The sequence below is a fragment of the Carettochelys insculpta genome, chromosome 28 (assembly GCF_033958435.1).
Source record: "Carettochelys insculpta isolate YL-2023 chromosome 28, ASM3395843v1, whole genome shotgun sequence".
NCBI classification, from domain to species: Eukaryota; Metazoa; Chordata; order Testudines; family Carettochelyidae; genus Carettochelys; species Carettochelys insculpta.
Genome location: NC_134164.1, coordinates 14,338,008 through 14,356,167, shown reverse-complemented (window position 1 = coordinate 14,356,167; position 18,160 = coordinate 14,338,008). Strand labels below are relative to the sequence as shown.

Genomic DNA, 18,160 nt, shown 5'->3' with positions numbered 1-18,160 from the left:
AGATGCATTCAGTGCTGAAATGTAAACACACAGCGTTGATTTCATTGGCACCAGCAACGGGGTCGGCACCAGCGAGCCCACCACCAGCAAAGGGGAAGCAGACCACACTGTCATCTGTGCCTCCTGCTGCACCTGCCAGAAAACAGCATCACTTGCACTCTCTGCAATCAAGTACAACCCTCTCCATTCTCAATCACCAGGGGAGATGGCACAGCACTGCCACAGGCACAAGGGATCGTCAACCCCTTCCACACAGTAAAGACTGGCACTGAGGGACCCAGTGCTGATGTTAGTACTGACTAGCCAGCTACCTGCTATGGTACCACCTTGCTGGCACTGCTCGTTACCTCAGCCATCTGCTTCTCCATGCTGATTGTACCATTTGGCATCGCTATTCACCTCTCAGTCTTGACCCCTGCCTCCTGGTGCCAGATCTGATGGCACCACCACGTTCTCTTCAACACTTGAGCCCTGTGCATCCCTGACAGGATGCCCCACTGGTTCTGGCTACTACGCAGTATCGTCCTCTGCTTCTGCCATGGTTTGCTCACCATTATTACCAGCTGGAACAACAGTGGGTCCTCATGGCCTGAACCGATGCGGCACTGGTGCACTGACTTGGCACCATCCTCGGTGTCAGAACTGCACCAACCTTCACTACAACCATCTACGACACAATTCTCTCAATCCATGCTCCCTGACACCGAGGGGTCCTTCTCTGAAGGAGAAGGCGCCTCCCCTCTGCACCCATCCTCCTTGTCACTGGATGATGCCATGGTGTCATCCCCTTCCACAGACAATGCCTGTTCTTTCAAGGACCTCTTCTGCAGTGTGGTGCAGTCCTTGGGCAAGGACACTCAGGAGGTCCCAGTGAAGCAGTATAAACTACTTCGTACAGTGCAGTCTCTGCCATCCTCCAGGGTGGTGTTACCCATGAATGAGGCCATCATGGACCCAGCCATGACCCTGTGGCAAACCCCAGCATCCATCACCCTCATCAGCAAATAGGTGGCATGAAATACTTTGTAGCACCCAAGGACACTGAATTCTTGTTCACTCACCTGTCCCCTAATTCCTTAGTAGTGGATATGGTCTGTAATGAAACAAATCATTCAGATCCACATCCCAAGATAAAAATAGGGAAAAATGGGACATTATGGGCCAGCAAGTGTATTTCTCCGGTACCCTTCTCCGCACTGCCAATTATACAGCCATGCTGGCAGATTATGATTTCCAGAAGTATTCCAAATTACAGGAGCTTGTCCCAGCACTACCGGAACACCAGTGCCTGACATCATCCAGCATCATCATCAAGGAGGGCCAGGCCATTGCCAGAACGGGCATGCGGTTGGCCATGGATATAACCAACACAGCGGCACACAGCACCACTTCAGTGGTAGTCATGCGCCGTACCTTCTGGCTTATGCCCTCTGGGCTGCCAAAGGTTGAAGACCTTCTATTTAACCACCAGTATCTGTTTTCTGACAAAACTGATGAGGTCCTTCATTGTATGAAGGACTCCAGGACAATGTTGCATACCTTAGGGATGTACATGCCCCTGGTCAAGCAGGCCTGGTAATCTCTGTTCCAGCGTCCTCAGGGCCAATACCAACAGCCCCAGCAACGGTCCCAGTTTCAGCAGCAACATCAAAGGCACAGGCTACAGAAACCATTGTCTGGGCCAGCAACATTAAAGCCAACAGCCCTCAGTGTCCCATGCTAAGCCCTTGGAATAGCAGTTTTGAGAATTTGGTTGAGAGTCTGATCCATCAGTTCCAACAGGCAATATTCAACTGTTCCACGCCCATCTCCGCCCCTTCCTGCATCAGTGGTCTACCATCATCACAGACAAATTGGTCTTGGAAGTGGTGGAAAAAGGATACTTCATCCCTTTCACCTCTACACCGCCTACCCTGTCCCTCTTCAGGGACCCTTCTCATGAGAATCTCCTCAACCAGGAGATCCAACACCTCCTCAGTTTGGGGGCGGTTGAACCCCTTCCCAAGGAATTCCAAGGAAGGAGGTTTTATTCCACCTACTTCAGAAGAAGAGCAGCGCATGGAGATTGAGTTTGGATCTCGGACAACTCAAGAAGTTAGGCCTTTTCACAGCACTGCATGTTTTTTCCAATAGTCTGATGATGATGACCGCTTATCTTTGTCGTCAAGGAGTCGTCATCTTCCCTTACCTGGACGAATGCCCCATAAAGGGACCATCGCTTCCTGAAGCATGACACATGGTGCATGTTACCACACACCTCCTACTCAACTTGGCCTGCCATATCAACCATGCCAAGTCTATGATTCATCCTACTCAAGCTCTGGAATTTATAGGAGCGCCTATACACACCATCACAGACATGGCATCCCTGCCCATTCAATGGTTTCACACTGTGTGCAGCCTCATTCAGGCACGTGTCTGCCTAACATCACTGGGCCATATGACCACCACCACTTATGTGGTCAAACTAGCCAGGGTTTACTTGCACTGCCTTCAGACGTAGCTGACCTCATGCTATACCCCGGCCAGGGACCTGCTTTCCAAGTCAGTGGCAATCCCTCCACTGATTCTCGCTTCTCTACAGTGGTGGACATGTCCAGGCAACGTTCTCACCAGTGTGCCATTTCACCAACTGCTACCATTGGTCAGCCTCACTACAGATGCCTCTCTCCTTGCCTGGGGAGTGCACCTTGGTCATCATATGGTACAGCAGGTGGTCAGTCACCAAACAAAAATGTTTCACATCAATCTGTTGGAACTTTGAGTGGTCCATTGTGCCTGCACACATTAGCAGCTGCTAACAGCAAATTGGTCAATATTCTTAGTGACAACAGCACTTGCATGTATTACAACAACCAACAAGGGGGGTGGCATTCACCCTCTCTCAGCATGGAGGCCATAAGGCTGTGGTTGTAGTGCATCTGACACCAGATCAACACTGTAGCAACATATCTCCCCAGGGTGCTTAATGTCATGGCTCATGCCCTCAGTCACACATTCATGGATCATCACCAATGGGAACTCCATATGGTGTGCTTCAAGCTGGGTATTTCAACTGTGGGGTTATCTTCACATAGACCTGCTCACCACCAGAGACACAGGAAATGTCACCAGTACTGCTCCAGATCCGTGCTTGGGAGGCACTCCCTCAGGGATGCTTTTACTGTTACACGCAACACACCTCTTCTGTATGCATTTCCTACCATTCTGCTTCTCCACAAGGTGCTACTCAAGGTCACACAAGACCAAACCTTGTTATTCTAGTAGCCCTGGCCTGTCCCAGACAGACTTGGCACCCTTACCTCTTTCAGGTGTCAGTAGCAGCTCCTTATCCGTTTCTTCCTTTCTGCAACCTTCTGTGTTGGGACAAAATGCATTCTTCCTCCTGATCTCCTCAAGCTCACCTCCCCCTGTGGCTCCTTCATGGCTGCACAATGCTGAAACCGCATGCTCTGAGGGAGTAAGGAGAATCCTTGTCAACAGTAGACAAGAATCGGCACACAAGTCTTCCCTTTACAAATGGCAGTGTTTTTCTCACTGGAGGGACTCCCACCATTCCATGCCGCCTCATACCGCGCTGTTGCCTTTTAGATTACCTTCTGTACCTACATGAGTCAGGCCTTAGCTTCAGCACAGTCCGGGTGCATACCGCAGCCATAGCAGCATGTTACCAACCTGAAGAGGGGCTTTTGTTCCTGGCCCATCCTCTTGCCAAATATTTTTTAACGGGCCTTCAGAACATGTTTCCATTGGTCTGTGCCCCATTTCCCATATGGGAGCTTAACCATTTGCTTTTACTGTCTTATGAAGCCACCCTTTGAGCCCTTAGTGATGTGCTTCTGGCTTCACCTGTCTATGAAGGTCTCGTTTCTCGTGGCAATCACATCAGTCAGATGTGTCAGGGAACCGGCCACCTTAATAGTTGAACTCCTGTACAGGATCTTTGCCAAACATAGTTACCTTTCAGCCTCATCCCAAGTTTCTACCCAAGGTTTCCTCACCATTCTGCATTAATGAACTGATTCACTTACCCATGTTTTTCCCAAAGCCATATTCTGAACCAGCATATGTGGCGTGGCATAAGTTAGTTGTCCATTGGGTCATAGCCTTCTACGTCTACCATACAAAGCCGTGGCACAAGTCTCCCAGCTTTTCCTATCCTTGCAGAATGTTCCAAAGGCCTGCCCATCTCATCCCAAATACTTTCAAAGTGGCTTTCCTTCTGTCTCTACACTTGTTATGCAGTTCATCTTAGGGAGTTGTCAGGTGCTGTCATGACCCACTCAACCAGGGCTGTGTCTTCCACTATCGCCTTCCTTAAGAGCATACCTCTCATGGATATTTGTAAGATGGCCATGTGGTCTTCCAGTAACACATTTGCTTGACACTACGCTCTCCTGTCTTCCATCGCATCTTCTCTCCAAGTGGGCCAAACTGTATTGTCTACTGTGGTAGTAACTGAGATCCAAACCCACCTCCATTTGGCGATTACTGCTTGCTAGTCACCCAGAGTGGAGCATGCACGGGAACGCTACTTGAAGAAGAGGAGGAGGAGGAAGTTACTCACCTTGTGCAGTAATGATAATTCTTCGGGATGTGTATCCTCATGGTTGCGCCACTTCCCTCCTCCTTCCCCTTCTTTGAAGCATCTTGCTCTAATTGTCAGGTAGAGAAGGAACAGAGGAGTGCGGGCAAGACAGCACAAGGATGATGCTACTGCGTATGCATGGTGCGGGAAACCATGGCCATGGCAGAATCTCTGAGCACCAGTGCGAGGATGCTCTGATGCCCAGAGTGAGCACCCACGGGGGACGCGCAACTCAAAGAACCATTGTTACTGCATAGTAACAGAGAAGTAGCCATGTTAGTCTGTATTCAGTCAAAACAAGACAGCAGAAGTGTAGCACTTTATAAATCCTTTTGTTAGTTTTTAAAGTGAGTCTGTCCCACAAAAGCTCATCACTTAATAAATAATTTTGTCAGTGTTTAAAGTGCTACATTTCTGCTGTTTTGTTTTATTACTTCATAAGGTAGGTAACTTCCTCCTGTGTTTAGTATGTATTGCTTTGACCCTTATGACACACTAAGGGAAAACACATACAACTGTAATGTTTTTTTATAAAAGTATTTGACTCTGCTATGCTAAGTTGCTGTTTGTTTTTTTTTTAAATGTTAATTTTAATGTAATCTTAATTAGCTGCCGAGGGCAGGCAATGATTTTTCCATAGCTGCATAGAGAGAGCTGACCTTAAATCAGCTAACCTTGCATGATCGTATAAATCATCATGTTTATAGCAGCCATCTCACTAATTCTCACTGACTTTTTTCTAATCCACAATATTAGTAATTCTTACAGGAAACCTAGTTGTTTCTCTATACTTCTCAGCTAAGTTTTAATAGAAAGAGGTGGCTCTTTACTAGGACTTTATTGCCACAAATATTCTGTACTTCACTAGCTAGTTAAAGATTTAAACAAACCTATGTTGTGCTAGTCAAAGTTTTGTCATGTGGTGTTGGTGACCTTCTACCTTTACTTATTAATTTCAAAATTTTGTAACTGGCAGTGGTTCTGAGTCACTACAGGTTGAACTTCTCTAGTTTTGGCACTCTCTTGTCTGGCAGCATCCATGATCTGGCATGATTTTAGTTAGCTGAATATCCACTTATCATATGTGGTCATGTTTTCCATGGTCCCATAAAGTTTGTTTACAGCCATCAGGCCTGACTCTGTGTTCTGTGTTATTTAGCTCTAAGTTACTCTAAATGTCTTCTAAGAGCCCAGTAAACAGTGGAAATGTTGGTAATGCTGCTGGACAATATTGACCTCCTGTGTTTCAGCAAATTTCTCTCATTTGGCACCAGTCAGGTCCTGGGGATTCCAGACTAGAGAGGTTCAACCTGTGCTGTGAATATGAAGTTCCACTGTAGTTAACCAAATTCCCCTACAGTTTACCCTGATGTGGGACTAAGATTCTGTGAAGATCTTGCCCCTACCAACATTGGTCTTGAATTAAAAGTGAAGTGTAACTTTGAACTGTGTCTTGGTGCCAGTGTTTCAACTGTTGGTGAGTTAACAGAAGCATTTACCACAAGGGTTCCCTAACTGTGAGGCCTGGAACACTTGCTGGTGATCATGTGATGCTGTTTTGTATTTCAGCCTGGTAAGCTACCTTAGATGCTAAAAATAATTTGTGAGTTTTGCATCTAAGCAATTACCAAGGTTATCACAGAGGGAGTCCTCTTTGTAAATAGCTTATTATTTGTGTAATTGCCTGATCTGCGTGTGACTGGGCTGTATACTTCATGGGACAGGGACTGCCTTGTGTCATAAACAGCAAGTAATGATCAGTAGTACATTTGTAGGGCAAAAAGCATGAAAGGGATTTTGATAATACTGAATTATTGGCAGGCTAAAGTAAGATATTTAAGAAGCACACGGCCAATGTTGTACGTGTCTTTGTATCTTTTCCTTTTAGTCCCGTGTGATAGTGCAGCAGCCGGGAGAACGAAGCTTTCACTCTTTCTATCAGGTTAGTGTTTGCTTACTCAAACACGTGGAAATTAGCCAACTCACTCCTCTACTTACAGGACGTACAGGCAAAGCAATTAACAATTTCTCTGTTGTATGCATTTCGTAAAGGGGCACTCTGTGTTAATCATACTTTGTGTCAGTTTTCTGTCTTTAACATTTCTCAGTTGGTTGAAGATGCCTGATTTTGGAGGTTGGGCCATAGAAAGGTGAAATATGCCTCCTCCTCCTCCTCTTTATTAACACATTTGCAAACTTATTAGTACGTATGAACATATGGTACTGCAACTGATTTTTGTATTAGTACTTCATTTGCAGTCCAACTAATGTCATCCTTTCTCAAGAGGGTTCTGTAATTTGGATGGAGCTAGTTTCATGGCACTGGGTACAGTTGTATCTGAATGTCATATTTTTACTTCAGTACCTTCACTGTTGTTTGAGGTAGACTGATACCTCTGTTGCTGATGTTTGCCAAGTGTATATATAGCACTTTTTCTCCAACATGTGGTAAATTTGAAGACAATACATTGTTACGTTGGGAAACTGCACATTTGCTCCTGCATGCTTGCCTGCTAACATCTATATGAAGAGGTTTTCACTTGTTTTCAAGACTGTTGCTTTAACAGCCTTAAAAGAAATCACATGGGAAGTGTTTCTGGCTCTGTAGTGATGGAGGCTGTCTATGTCACAGCTGCAGTGTTTACAATCTTTCCCTGTGACTGGAGAATCCACTGTGTGATGCTTACTGGCTTCAGGTACCACGGCTGCTTGCATGTTAGTAATGGAAATAGAAAGTTGTAGTCAGACCTCACTAAGCATGAGGAAGGTCAGAACTTATTCAGTGTAGAAATAAATGATGTATTGGATGGTGTTTGTTTTTTATTGATGTTTGTTCTTTAAAATAATATTTGCACAGCTTCTCCAAGGAGGTTCTGACCAGATACTACACTCTCTACATCTTCAGAAAGATTTCTCTACATACAGCTATATCCGGGCTGGAGGGCAGTTAAAGGTGAGGCTGTGGACAGTTAGTTTCAGGTAATTTATTCTGAAGCTGTAAATGAATCTGGAAGTGGAATATTGATGTTAGCTGTACGTTCATGCTAATAATCCATGGGACGTTTATTGTAAGGAAAATGGAGAATTTCAGCTACAATCTGAAAGACTGGGTAACTACCAGACTGTCAGAATTGCTGCTATGGTGGGTTGCTGTGTCCTTTTGCTGCTTCCTCCTTGCAGCAGCTGTCAGTGTAGCAATGCAAAAAGCCTGGCTGCAGTGTACCAGTAGACAGGAATAAGGACCTAAGAATTAACCTCAACAGCTCATGGTCAAAGAGGCTTCACATAAATTGGTTTCATTTGTGTATGTGGGGTTTTTGCTTATTGAGAGCAGACCCCCAAACAAATTGCGAACACTTTTGGACCTATTTTGCTTCTCATGCCACATGGAATCTCTTTAAGATCGTCAGATGGTTGCATGTGACAATCCCACTTTAGGTTTGTGCATGCCCAGCGCATTGTTGTTGGAAAATGTTCCCTCTGTTGTGCCCATCAGGGCCAGGCATGCACCATCTGCTGTGTGTGCAGCTACACTGTTTAAAGGGTAGAGTCACACCCTGTCCCCCTCAGTTCCTTCTTATCACCTGTGACAGTTGTTGGATCATGCTATCTTGCTGCTGCAAGTTTTCTTCATTTCGCATTTGTATGTAGTTGGTATTAATTAATAGTTTTTGTTAGGTTAATGTAGTATTAGGTTTCCTTTATTTTATTTTTTTTCAACTGTTTGATTCCTGGTGGTCAATGTTTTCTCTAATTTTTTTCTGTCCATGTGCAGAATACATTTTATTATGTGTGACTAGGCATGTACAGATGTGTACTGCCATGCTGGTGGCTGTGGGTACTATGCTAATCAAGTGGGAGGTGTTTGAATCACTTCTGGCTGAGTGTCCAAGCACATGGCTTACAGGGAACACTGCTGGTGGTGGGGTGTGCCTCACTCCCCAGGCTTCAACCTGTGATGCCTGAAAGAAACCTATGCTGGTTAGTCACTTGCACTTCAAGTGCCTAGGAGAGGCTTGTGACAAATGGTGCAAGAGTTGCGTGGACTTTAAATAGAGCTAAAATGGAAGGGAGGTCACACTAAAACATCATCTTATGGCTTCTGTATCCACTCCCAGAGCCTTCCCATTCAGCGTACATACTGAGCACATCTGCTTCAATTAAGAGCTCCCCCCGTTTTGTCAGACTCTTGATGCCACTCTTCCATTACTGAGGAAGAGACACCAGAAGATGGCATCAAAGGACTTGGTATCAGCGAGATCCAACACCAAAGTCCAGCAAACATGTTGGTGAGGAGGGTAGACTGCAAGTCTTGGAGGTTTCTACCTGCCTCCAAGGTGTCTGCACACCCTTCTTGTTCTTCTAGAAGACACCAGATCATTCTCATCAAGAGTAGCAGGAAGCAGATACTAGGCTCGGAAGTGATCATGAACAGTTGGTTTTGGTGCTGTCCTTCTCCCATCCCTGCAAGTAGTAATTGAGGACAGATACAATTTAGCCAGTCCTGTGGTGGCCTTCGTTGCCTGAGCAGGCATTAGTATTGGAGGATTCTTTACTTCCACTGCACAACTACAGGGCTCACTAACGCCTGCTAAAGAGGATGACTTTCACCTTTAATATTCAGGTGACTGTAGTTCCAGAGACATTTTACAGATTGGTCAGTATCTTGGCATCTTTGTGGAAACTTCTTAAGTAGCATTTCCAATTAATGAGCCTATTCTGGTGGTCACTAAAGCCATGGCAAACTCCTATATTCCCTCCTTCCCCGAGGACCAAGGTCAGAAAGCATCTACCTTAAAAGCAAAATGCAAAACAGCTCAATCTTTTTGGTAGAGAACTTTATTCAATAGCAAAGCCACAACTGAGGATTGTTAATCAGCAAGCGCTGCTGATCATTGTGATTTTAACCTCCGGAATCATGTTTTAAAATTAATGGTTGCGTAACATGTGTTTCTTGCTGTGGTGGATGAGGGAAATTTGACAGCCATCACTTCACTTCTGGATGATTTGGGCACAGCAGCTAGAGCCATGGAATTGGCCATTAGGGTGCACAAATGACTGTGGCTTCAGGAATTGGTTTTTCTCAGCAGATCCAATGAACAATCTAGTGTTTTCCTTTCAAGGGGCCATCAGTTTTCTCAGAACAGATCAGTAACAAGCTGCATCACCTTCAGGGTGGTAGGCTTAAACCACTGGGCATTTATATACATGTACCAAAGAACCACTAGTCCGCCTTTAATGTGCTAGGATTGCTTTTTGACGAAAAGTATTGTTTGTGCAGTTGACAGAGGTGAGAGTTCTCAGGAGTGGTCTTGGACTAAATAGAAGCCAAGACCTTCCTCCCTTACATCAGGTTCCAGATGATGCTGGCCATTTCTTCAGATGTGACTGCCAATCCTACCATAAAGGTATAGACTTGTACTTGTGGGACGTGCAGCATCATGTACTTGTGAGGTTTGGCTTACCAAACCTCATCTCAGAAAACTCCAGAGATGGCTGAGCTCAGTGTACTTTCTATTTGTCTTCCTATGGACATGGTGATTCAAGTACCTATGTGAATATTAGTCTCTTTGGATCTCTGGAGAAGAGAACCTGTGTATGTGAATTTCATTTGGTCCTTTTCCTACTCTGGTTTCAGTTACTGGGACTTCCACCCTGTGATGGAGTGGGGGTGGTGCATGTGTGAGTCAGGCTGGATGTCCGAGGCAAGCAGCAGCTCCCAGTGGCTAAGGATGACCCTGGGGCTACAACTGGCAGATAACACCTCTGCCTGAACAAAGAGCAGGGAGGAGCTGAGCTGGGTTTTGAATCAGGGGCGGCAGTTAGAGGGAGGAAAAGGGAGAGCTGGAAGGCAGCCAGCCGGAGGAGGGGGAAAGCTACACCCCTAGAGGGGCACCCCTCGGGGTCTTCTCCCCAGGACAGGTTGGAAGGACTGTCTCTGGCTGCTATGCTGTTGCTTCTGTGAGAAACTGGACATCTGTTGCCTAATAAACCTGCTGTTGTACCTGCTGAGTGAGAGTCACTCCTGCCAGCGGACGGGGTGCAGTGCAGGGGGACCCGTGAACCCCATCACACACCCTCAGCTGGGGATCCACCTAGGGTCCCTGCAGACTCAAGGTCTGTGAGCTGCACAGGATTTAACTTTCTACATAAATGGTATGAGAACTGAAGGATATTCAGCTAGCTTGTTGTGTTTTTCCTTCTGTGTTTCAAGAATGAATTTGCATCCTCCATTTCAGTCATTCTCTTTACAGCCTGTATGTTCTGCGGTTGACATCCAAGGAGAGGTGTGCAAAGTGAGTGCAAGTCGCACTCTTGAATAGTAGAATACCTTCTACTAGATAGCTTAGAAGTGGCAGAGAGTATGTGACTCCAACAAAAATGAGTTTCCCTGGTATTGATTTCGAACCGCATGTGCTGGGCTATTTAGTTAAAGCTAACAGCAAGATCTGGCCATTAGTTCCTTCAGGATGCAACTGAAGTAATCTTAGCTTTCCATCCTCTTATTGTCGCTTATGCTATTTTTTTTTCCCCTAATCCCATGTCAGTCAGGTTTTTGAAAGGTCTGGGCTGGTTATATCCACAAATAGAGGATTCTCTTTCCCCCTTCGGACTTAAACGTGGTATCCAATGAAGCTAACGGGTGTTTCTTTTTTGGTTGATTGTTCACGTGCATGCCAATGTAGTTGCACGCACATGCACATGCTCCGTTGCCGGAAAAGTTTTCCCGCTAGCCAATAGCCGTAAGGTTGGAGTGGCACCCCCTCAAGTGACATCAATATAATGCCTAATATAGGCACCTCCTGATGCATCCCCTGCTCAGTTTTTTCTTGCTGCCGTGTCGGTTGCTGGAACTGCCCGTGTTCACAATAAACAATCTCTGTTAGCTGGTAGCTGTTAGGTCATTATCTGTAAACAGTTCTAATTAGGTGTTAATTCCATTGTTACTAATTAGTGTTGATCATTGGGCCTGAGTAGGGAGGCCATTCCCTCAACTCCAGGCCTTGGCACCAGGGCATGCTGAGTTTGCCAGGCTTCAAAGTCTGCGTTGACTGTGAGAGGCATTTGTGGAAGACTGATCTGCATTCAACCTGCTTGAAGTATCTGGGTGAGCATCATCAGTGAGACCACTGCCTGAGCTGTAAGACCTTCAAGTAGAAGACCTTGAAGGACAGTGTTCAGCGCCTTTAAAGTGGTGTTAATGGAGGCAGCTCTTCAGCCCAAAATATCCCTGTCCATGGGGCCGAACACATCTTCCTCTGTGTGGAGTGTATGGGCACTGAGCTTGGCCATGGTGTCAAGGAAGGAAAAGGTAACCTGGCACCATGGTTGAGGGCCAGTAGCTTAACCTTCTCAAAGACACAAGTCTCTTGAGGGAGAAATCTCCATTAATGGTACACTGGATCTGCATACAGCTGAAGTGGCATGGAAGTGTCGAGTTGGTCTTGTTAGAACACTTATGAAAACAGGTTAGAATCATAGGGCTCGAAGGGACCTCAGAAGGTCATCTAGTCCAGCCCCCTGCTTCAAGCAGGATCAACCCCAACTAAGTCATCCCAGCCAGGACCTTGTCAAGCCAGGACTTAAAAACCTCAAGGGATAGAGAATCCACCACCTCTCTAGGCAACTCCATTCCAGTGCTTCATCACTCTCCTGATGAAGTAGTTTTTCCTAATATCTAACCTCACCTCTCCCTCTTCCATTTCAGACCATTACTCCTTGTTCTGCTGTCTGACACCACTGAGAACAGTTTCTCACCCTCCTCTTTAGAGCTCCCTTTCAGTAAGTTGAAGGCTGCTATTGAATCACCCCCAAGTCTTCTCTTCTGTAAACTAAACAAGCCCAAATCCCTCGGCCTATCCTCATAGTTCTTGTGCTCCTGCCCCTTAATCATTTTTGTTGCCCTCCACTGAACCTGCTCCAGAACATCTACATCCGTTTTATACTGGGGAGGCCCAAAGCAGGACACAATATTCCAGATGTGGCCTCACCAGTGTCTAAGAAGGGATCAGCTACTTCTTTAGATCTGCTCAAAATGCTCCTCCTAATGCACCCTGGTATGCCGTTAGCCTTCTTGGCTACAAGTGCACACTGTTTACTCATATCCAGCCTTTCATCCACCATAACCACTAGGTCCCTTTCCGTCATACTGCTGCTTAGCCAGTCAGTCCCCAGCCTATAACAATGCTTGGGATTCTTCTGTCCCAGGTGCAGGACTCTACACTTCTCCTTGCTGAACTGCATCAGATTTCTTTTGGCTCAATCCTTCAATTTATCCAGGTCACTCTGGATTCTCTCTCTACCTTCCGACATATCTACCTCTTCGCCTAGTTTTGTGACATCCGCAAAGTTGCTGAGGGTGCAATCCAGTCCCTCATCCAGGTCATTAATAAAGATGTTGAACAACACCAGCCCCAGAACCGAGCCTTGCAGCACTCTGCTTGAAACTGACTGCCATCCAGATATTGAGCCATTCACCACTACCTGTTAGGCCTGACCATCAAGTCAGCTTTCTTTCCATCTTATAGTCCAAGGATCCAATCCATATTTCCTTAACTTATGGGCAAGAATGTTGTGGGAAAGTATATTAAAAGCTTTGCTGAAGTCAAGATATATCACATTCACTGACTTCCCCATGTCCAGTCAGGCAGGACTTGCCCCTGGTGAATCCATGTTGGTTACTTTTGGTCACTTTCCCCTCTTCCAAGTGCTCCAAAATGGATTCCTGGAGGATCACCTCCATTATTTTCCCAGGGATTGAGGTAAGGCTGACTGGTCTATAGTTCCCTGGATTGTCCTCCTTTCCTTTTTTAAAGATGGACACTGTGTTTGCCTTTTTCCAGTCATCTGGGATCTCCCCCATTCTCCAGGAGTCTTCAAAGATAATGGCCAAAGGTTCAGCAATGACATCTGTCAATTCCCTCAGTACCCTTGGGTGCATTAAATCCAGACCCATGGATTTGTGTACGTCTAGTTTTTCTAGATAGCTCAGAATTGTTCCTTCCCCACAGATGGCTGCCCTCCACCTTCCCATATTGCATTGTCTAGGCCCGTCGTGTGGGAGTTGACTTTGTCCATGACTATTGGGGCAAAAAAACCATTGAGTACTTCAGCTTTTCCTACATCATCTGTCACTAGGTTACCTCCCTCATCCAGTAACGACCCCACACCTTCTCTGATAACCCATTTATTGTTGACATGCCTGTAGAAACCCTTCTTGTTACTCTTCACGTCCCTTGCCAGCTGCAGTTGCAATTGTGCTTTTGCTTTCCTGATTACTGCCTGGCATTCTCCAGCCGTATGTTTATATTCCTCCTTAGTCATCTAGACAGACTTATGGGCAGTGCTGGGGAGGAGCCGGTCGTCGTGGTACATGTTGGTACCAATGACATAGGGAAGGGTAGAAGAGATGTTCTGGAGGCCAAATTTAGGTTACTAGGAAAGAGACTGAAATCCAGAACATCTTTGGTGGCATTCTCTGAAATGCTTCCAGTTCCACGCGCAGGGCCAGATAGACAGGCAGAACTTCAGAGTCTCAATGCGTGGATGAGACGATGGTGTAGGGAAGAGGGGTTTAGATTTATTAGGAACTGGGGACACTTTTGGGGTAGGGGGAGCCTATACAGGAATGATGGGCTCCACCTAAATCAAGGTGGATCCAGACTGCTGGCATTAAACATTAAAAAGGTCGTAGAGCAGTTTTTAAACTAAGAGGTGGGGGAAAGCCGATTGGTGTGGGGGAGCACCTGGATCGGACGGAGACTTCTCTTACACGAGGCTCCATAGATAGGGATTCCCTAGAAGCTAGTCAGATAGGGAACGTGGGAAATAATATATGGGCAAGATCAGATGTGAAACAATCGCATATAAAAAAATCCAACGCGTCTGTGAAAGGCGGACATATAAATAGCGGTAGTTTTTTAACGTGCTTTTACACAAATGCTAGGAGTCTGTCTAATAAGATGGGTGAACTGGAGTACCTCATATCAAAGGAGGAAGTTGACATAATAGGCATCTCAGAAACATGGTGGAATGAGGACAATCAGTGGGACACTATCATACCGGGATATAAATTATATCGGAAAGACAGAACAGGTCGTGCGGGTGGCAGAGTGGTACTGTATGTGAAGGATAATATAGAATCAAATGAAGTAAAAATCCTAAAGGAATCAAAATGTTCCATAGAATCATTATGGATAACAATTCATTCCTCTAATATGAATATGGCATTAGGAATATATTACTGACCACCTAACCAGGACAGTGATAGTGATGCTGAAATGATAAGGGAGATTAGAGAGGCTATCAAAATAAAAAACACAGTAATAATAGGAGATTTCAATTATCCCCATATTGATTGGGTGCATGTCACCTCAGGACGGGATTCAGAGATTAAATTTCTTGATGCCTTAAATGACTGCTTCTTGGAGCAGCTAGTACAGGAACCCACAAGGGGAGAGTCGATTCTCGATCTAGTCTTGACTGGAACGCAGGATCTGGTCCAAGAGGTAACTGTTACTGGACTGCTTGGAAATAGTGACCACAATATAATAACTTTTAATATTCCTGTGTTGGGAAGAACACCGCAGCGGTCAAACACTCTGGCATTTAATTTCAAAAAGGGGAATTACACTAAAATGAGGAAGCTAGTTAAACAGAAACTAAAAGGTAGAGTAATTAAACTAAAATCCCTGGAAGCTGCATGGAAACTGTTTAAAGACACCATACTAGAGGCCCAACTTAAATGTATACCCCAAATAAAAAAACACAGTAAGAGACCTAACAAAGAACCACCATGGCTAAACAGCCATGTTAAAAAGGCAGTGAGAGAGAAAAGGGCAGCTTTTAAAAAGTGGAAGTCAAATCCTAGTGAGGAAAATAGAAAGGAACATAAACACTCCCAAATTAAGTGTCATAATGTAGTAAGAAAAGCCAAAAAAGATTTTGAGGAACAGCTAGCCAAAAATTCAAAAAATGATAGTAAAATGTTTTTTAAATACATTAGAAGCAGGAAGCCCGCTAAAAAAGCAGTGGGGCCCTTGGACGATAAAGATATAAAAGGAGCGATCAAGGAAGACAGTGCCATTGCGGAGCGATTAAATGATTTCTTTGCTTCAGTCTTCACGGCTGAGGATGTTACAGAGGTTCCTAAATCTGAGCCAGCCTTTTTAGGTGACAAATCTGAGGAACTCACTCAGATTGAAGTGACATTAGAGGAGGTTTTGGAATTAATTGATAAGCTGAATAGTAACAAGTCTCCAGGACCAGACGGCATTCACCCAAGGGTTCTGAAAGAACTCAAATGTGAAATTGCGGAGTTATTAACAGTGGTTTGTAACCTATCCTTTAAATCCACTTTGGTACCAAATGACTGGAAGACGGCCAATATAACACCAATATTTAAAAAAGGCTCTAGAGGAGATCCTGGCAATTATAGACCGATAAGTTTAACATCAGTACCAGGCAAATTAGTAGAAACACTAGTAAAGAGTAAAATTGCAAGGCACATAGAAGAGCACGAATTGTTGGGCAAAAGTCAGCATGGTTTCTGCAGAGGGAAGTCGTGTCTAACTAATCTATTAGAATTCTTTGAAGGGGTTAATAAACATGCGGACAAGGGGCACCCAGTGGACATAATATACCTAGATTTCCAGAAAGCCTTTGACACGGTCCCACACCAAAGGCTTTTATGTAAATTAGGTGGTCATGGGGTAGGAGGAAAGGTCCTTTCATGGATCAGGAACTGGTTAAAAGACAGAAAACAAAGGGTGGGAATAAATGGTAAATTTTCAAAATGGAGGAGGTAACTAGTGGTGTTCCCCAGGCGTCAGTCCTGGGACCGATCCTGTTCAACCTGTTCATCAATGATCTAGAAAATGAGGTAAGCAGTGAGGTGGCAAAGTTTGCAGATGACACCAAGTTGTTCAGGACAGTCAAAAGCAAAAGGGATTGTGAAGAACTACAAAAAGATCTCAGCAAACTGAGTGATTGGGCAGCAAAATGGCAAATGAAATTTAATGTGGGTAAGTGTAAGGTAATGCATGTTGGAAAAAATAACCCAAATTACACGTACTACATGATGGGGTCAAATTTAGCTACGACAGATCAGGAAACGGATCTTGGAGTTATAGTGGATAGTTCTCTGAAGACATCCACGCAGTGTGCAGCGGCAGTTAGTAAGGCAAATAGGATGTTAGGAATTATTAAAAAAGGGATCGATAATAAGACGAAAGATATCATACTTCCCCTGTATAAAACTATGGTACGCCCACATCTTGAGTACTGCGTGCAGATGTGGTCTCCTCACCTCAAAAAAGATATATTGGCATTAGAAAAGGTTCAGAAAAGGGCAACTAAGATGATTAGGGGCTTGGAAAGGGTCCCATATTGGGAGAGGCTAGAGAGACTGGGACTTTTCAGTTTGGAAAAGAGGTGATTGAGGGGCGATATGATAGAGGTATATAAAATCATGAATGGTGTGGAGAAAGTGAATATAGAAAAATTATTTACCTTTTCCCATAATACAAGAACTAGGGGACACCAAATGAAATTGATGGGTAGTAGGTTCAAAACTAATAAAAGGAAATTTTTCTTCACACAGCGCACAGTCAACCTGTGGAACTCCTTGCCCGAGGAGGCTGTGAAGGCCAGGACTCTATTAGGGTTTAAAAAAGAGCTTGATAAATTTTTGCAGGTTAGGTCCATAAATGGCTATTAGCCAGGGATAAAGTATGGTGCCCTAGCCTTCATAACAAGGGCAGGAGATGGATGGCAGGAGATAAATCACTTGATCATTGTCTTCTGTTCTCCTTCTCTGGGGCACCTGGCATTGGCCACCGTCGGCAGATGGGATGCTGGGCTGGATGGACCTTTGGTCTGACCCAGTATGGCCATTCTTATGTTCTTATGTTCTTTAGTCAACTGCCCAAGTTTCCATTTCTTGTATGCATCCTTTTTGAGTTTAAGCTGACTAAGGATTTCCCTGTTAAGCCAAGCTGGTTTCCTGCCATGTTTGCATTTCTTACTATGCAGCGGGATCGTTTGTTCCTGTGCCTTCAGTAAGACTTCTTTAAAATACTGCCAGTTCTCTTCAACTCTTTTCCCCTTCCTCTTTGTTTCCGAAGGGATCCTGCCCATCAGTTCTCTCAGCGAGTCAAAGTCTGGTGGTCTATAACAGACACCAACTACAACATCACCTCTGTTACTTCCGCCTCTAAGCTTAACCCAAAGACACTCCACTAGATTTTCTCCCTCCTTATACTGGAGCTCTGAGCAATCATACTGCTCCCTCACATAGAGCGCAACTTCTCCTCCTTTTCTCCCGTCTGTCCTTCGTAAACAGTTTATAACCCTCCATGACCGTGCTCCAGTTATGCGAATCGTCCCACCAAGTCTCTGTTATTCGAACCACCTCATACTACTTTGACTGTGCCAGGGCCTCTAATTCTTTCTGTTTCTTCCCCAGGCTTCTGTCATTTGTGTACAAGCATCTTAGAAAAGGGGCCGATTGGCCCATTTTTTTTTCTTCACCCAGGAAACCTGCTTGATTGTTCCCTTCTCCTTCCCCACTTA

At 45.0% G+C, this 18,160-nt stretch overlaps 1 protein-coding gene across 1 annotated transcript in view; it reads left to right on the top strand.

Annotated features, from left to right (window-relative positions):
* MYO1D (myosin ID) overlaps positions 1-18,160 on the top strand; it is a 385,815-nt gene that overhangs the window by 99,660 nt on the left and 267,995 nt on the right. Inside the window, exons 5-6 of the mRNA XM_074978817.1 lie at positions 6,477-6,530; positions 7,446-7,541. Coding sequence (XP_074834918.1) covers positions 6,477-6,530; positions 7,446-7,541 — 150 coding nt within the window. The remainder of the gene's footprint in view (positions 1-6,476; positions 6,531-7,445; positions 7,542-18,160) is intronic.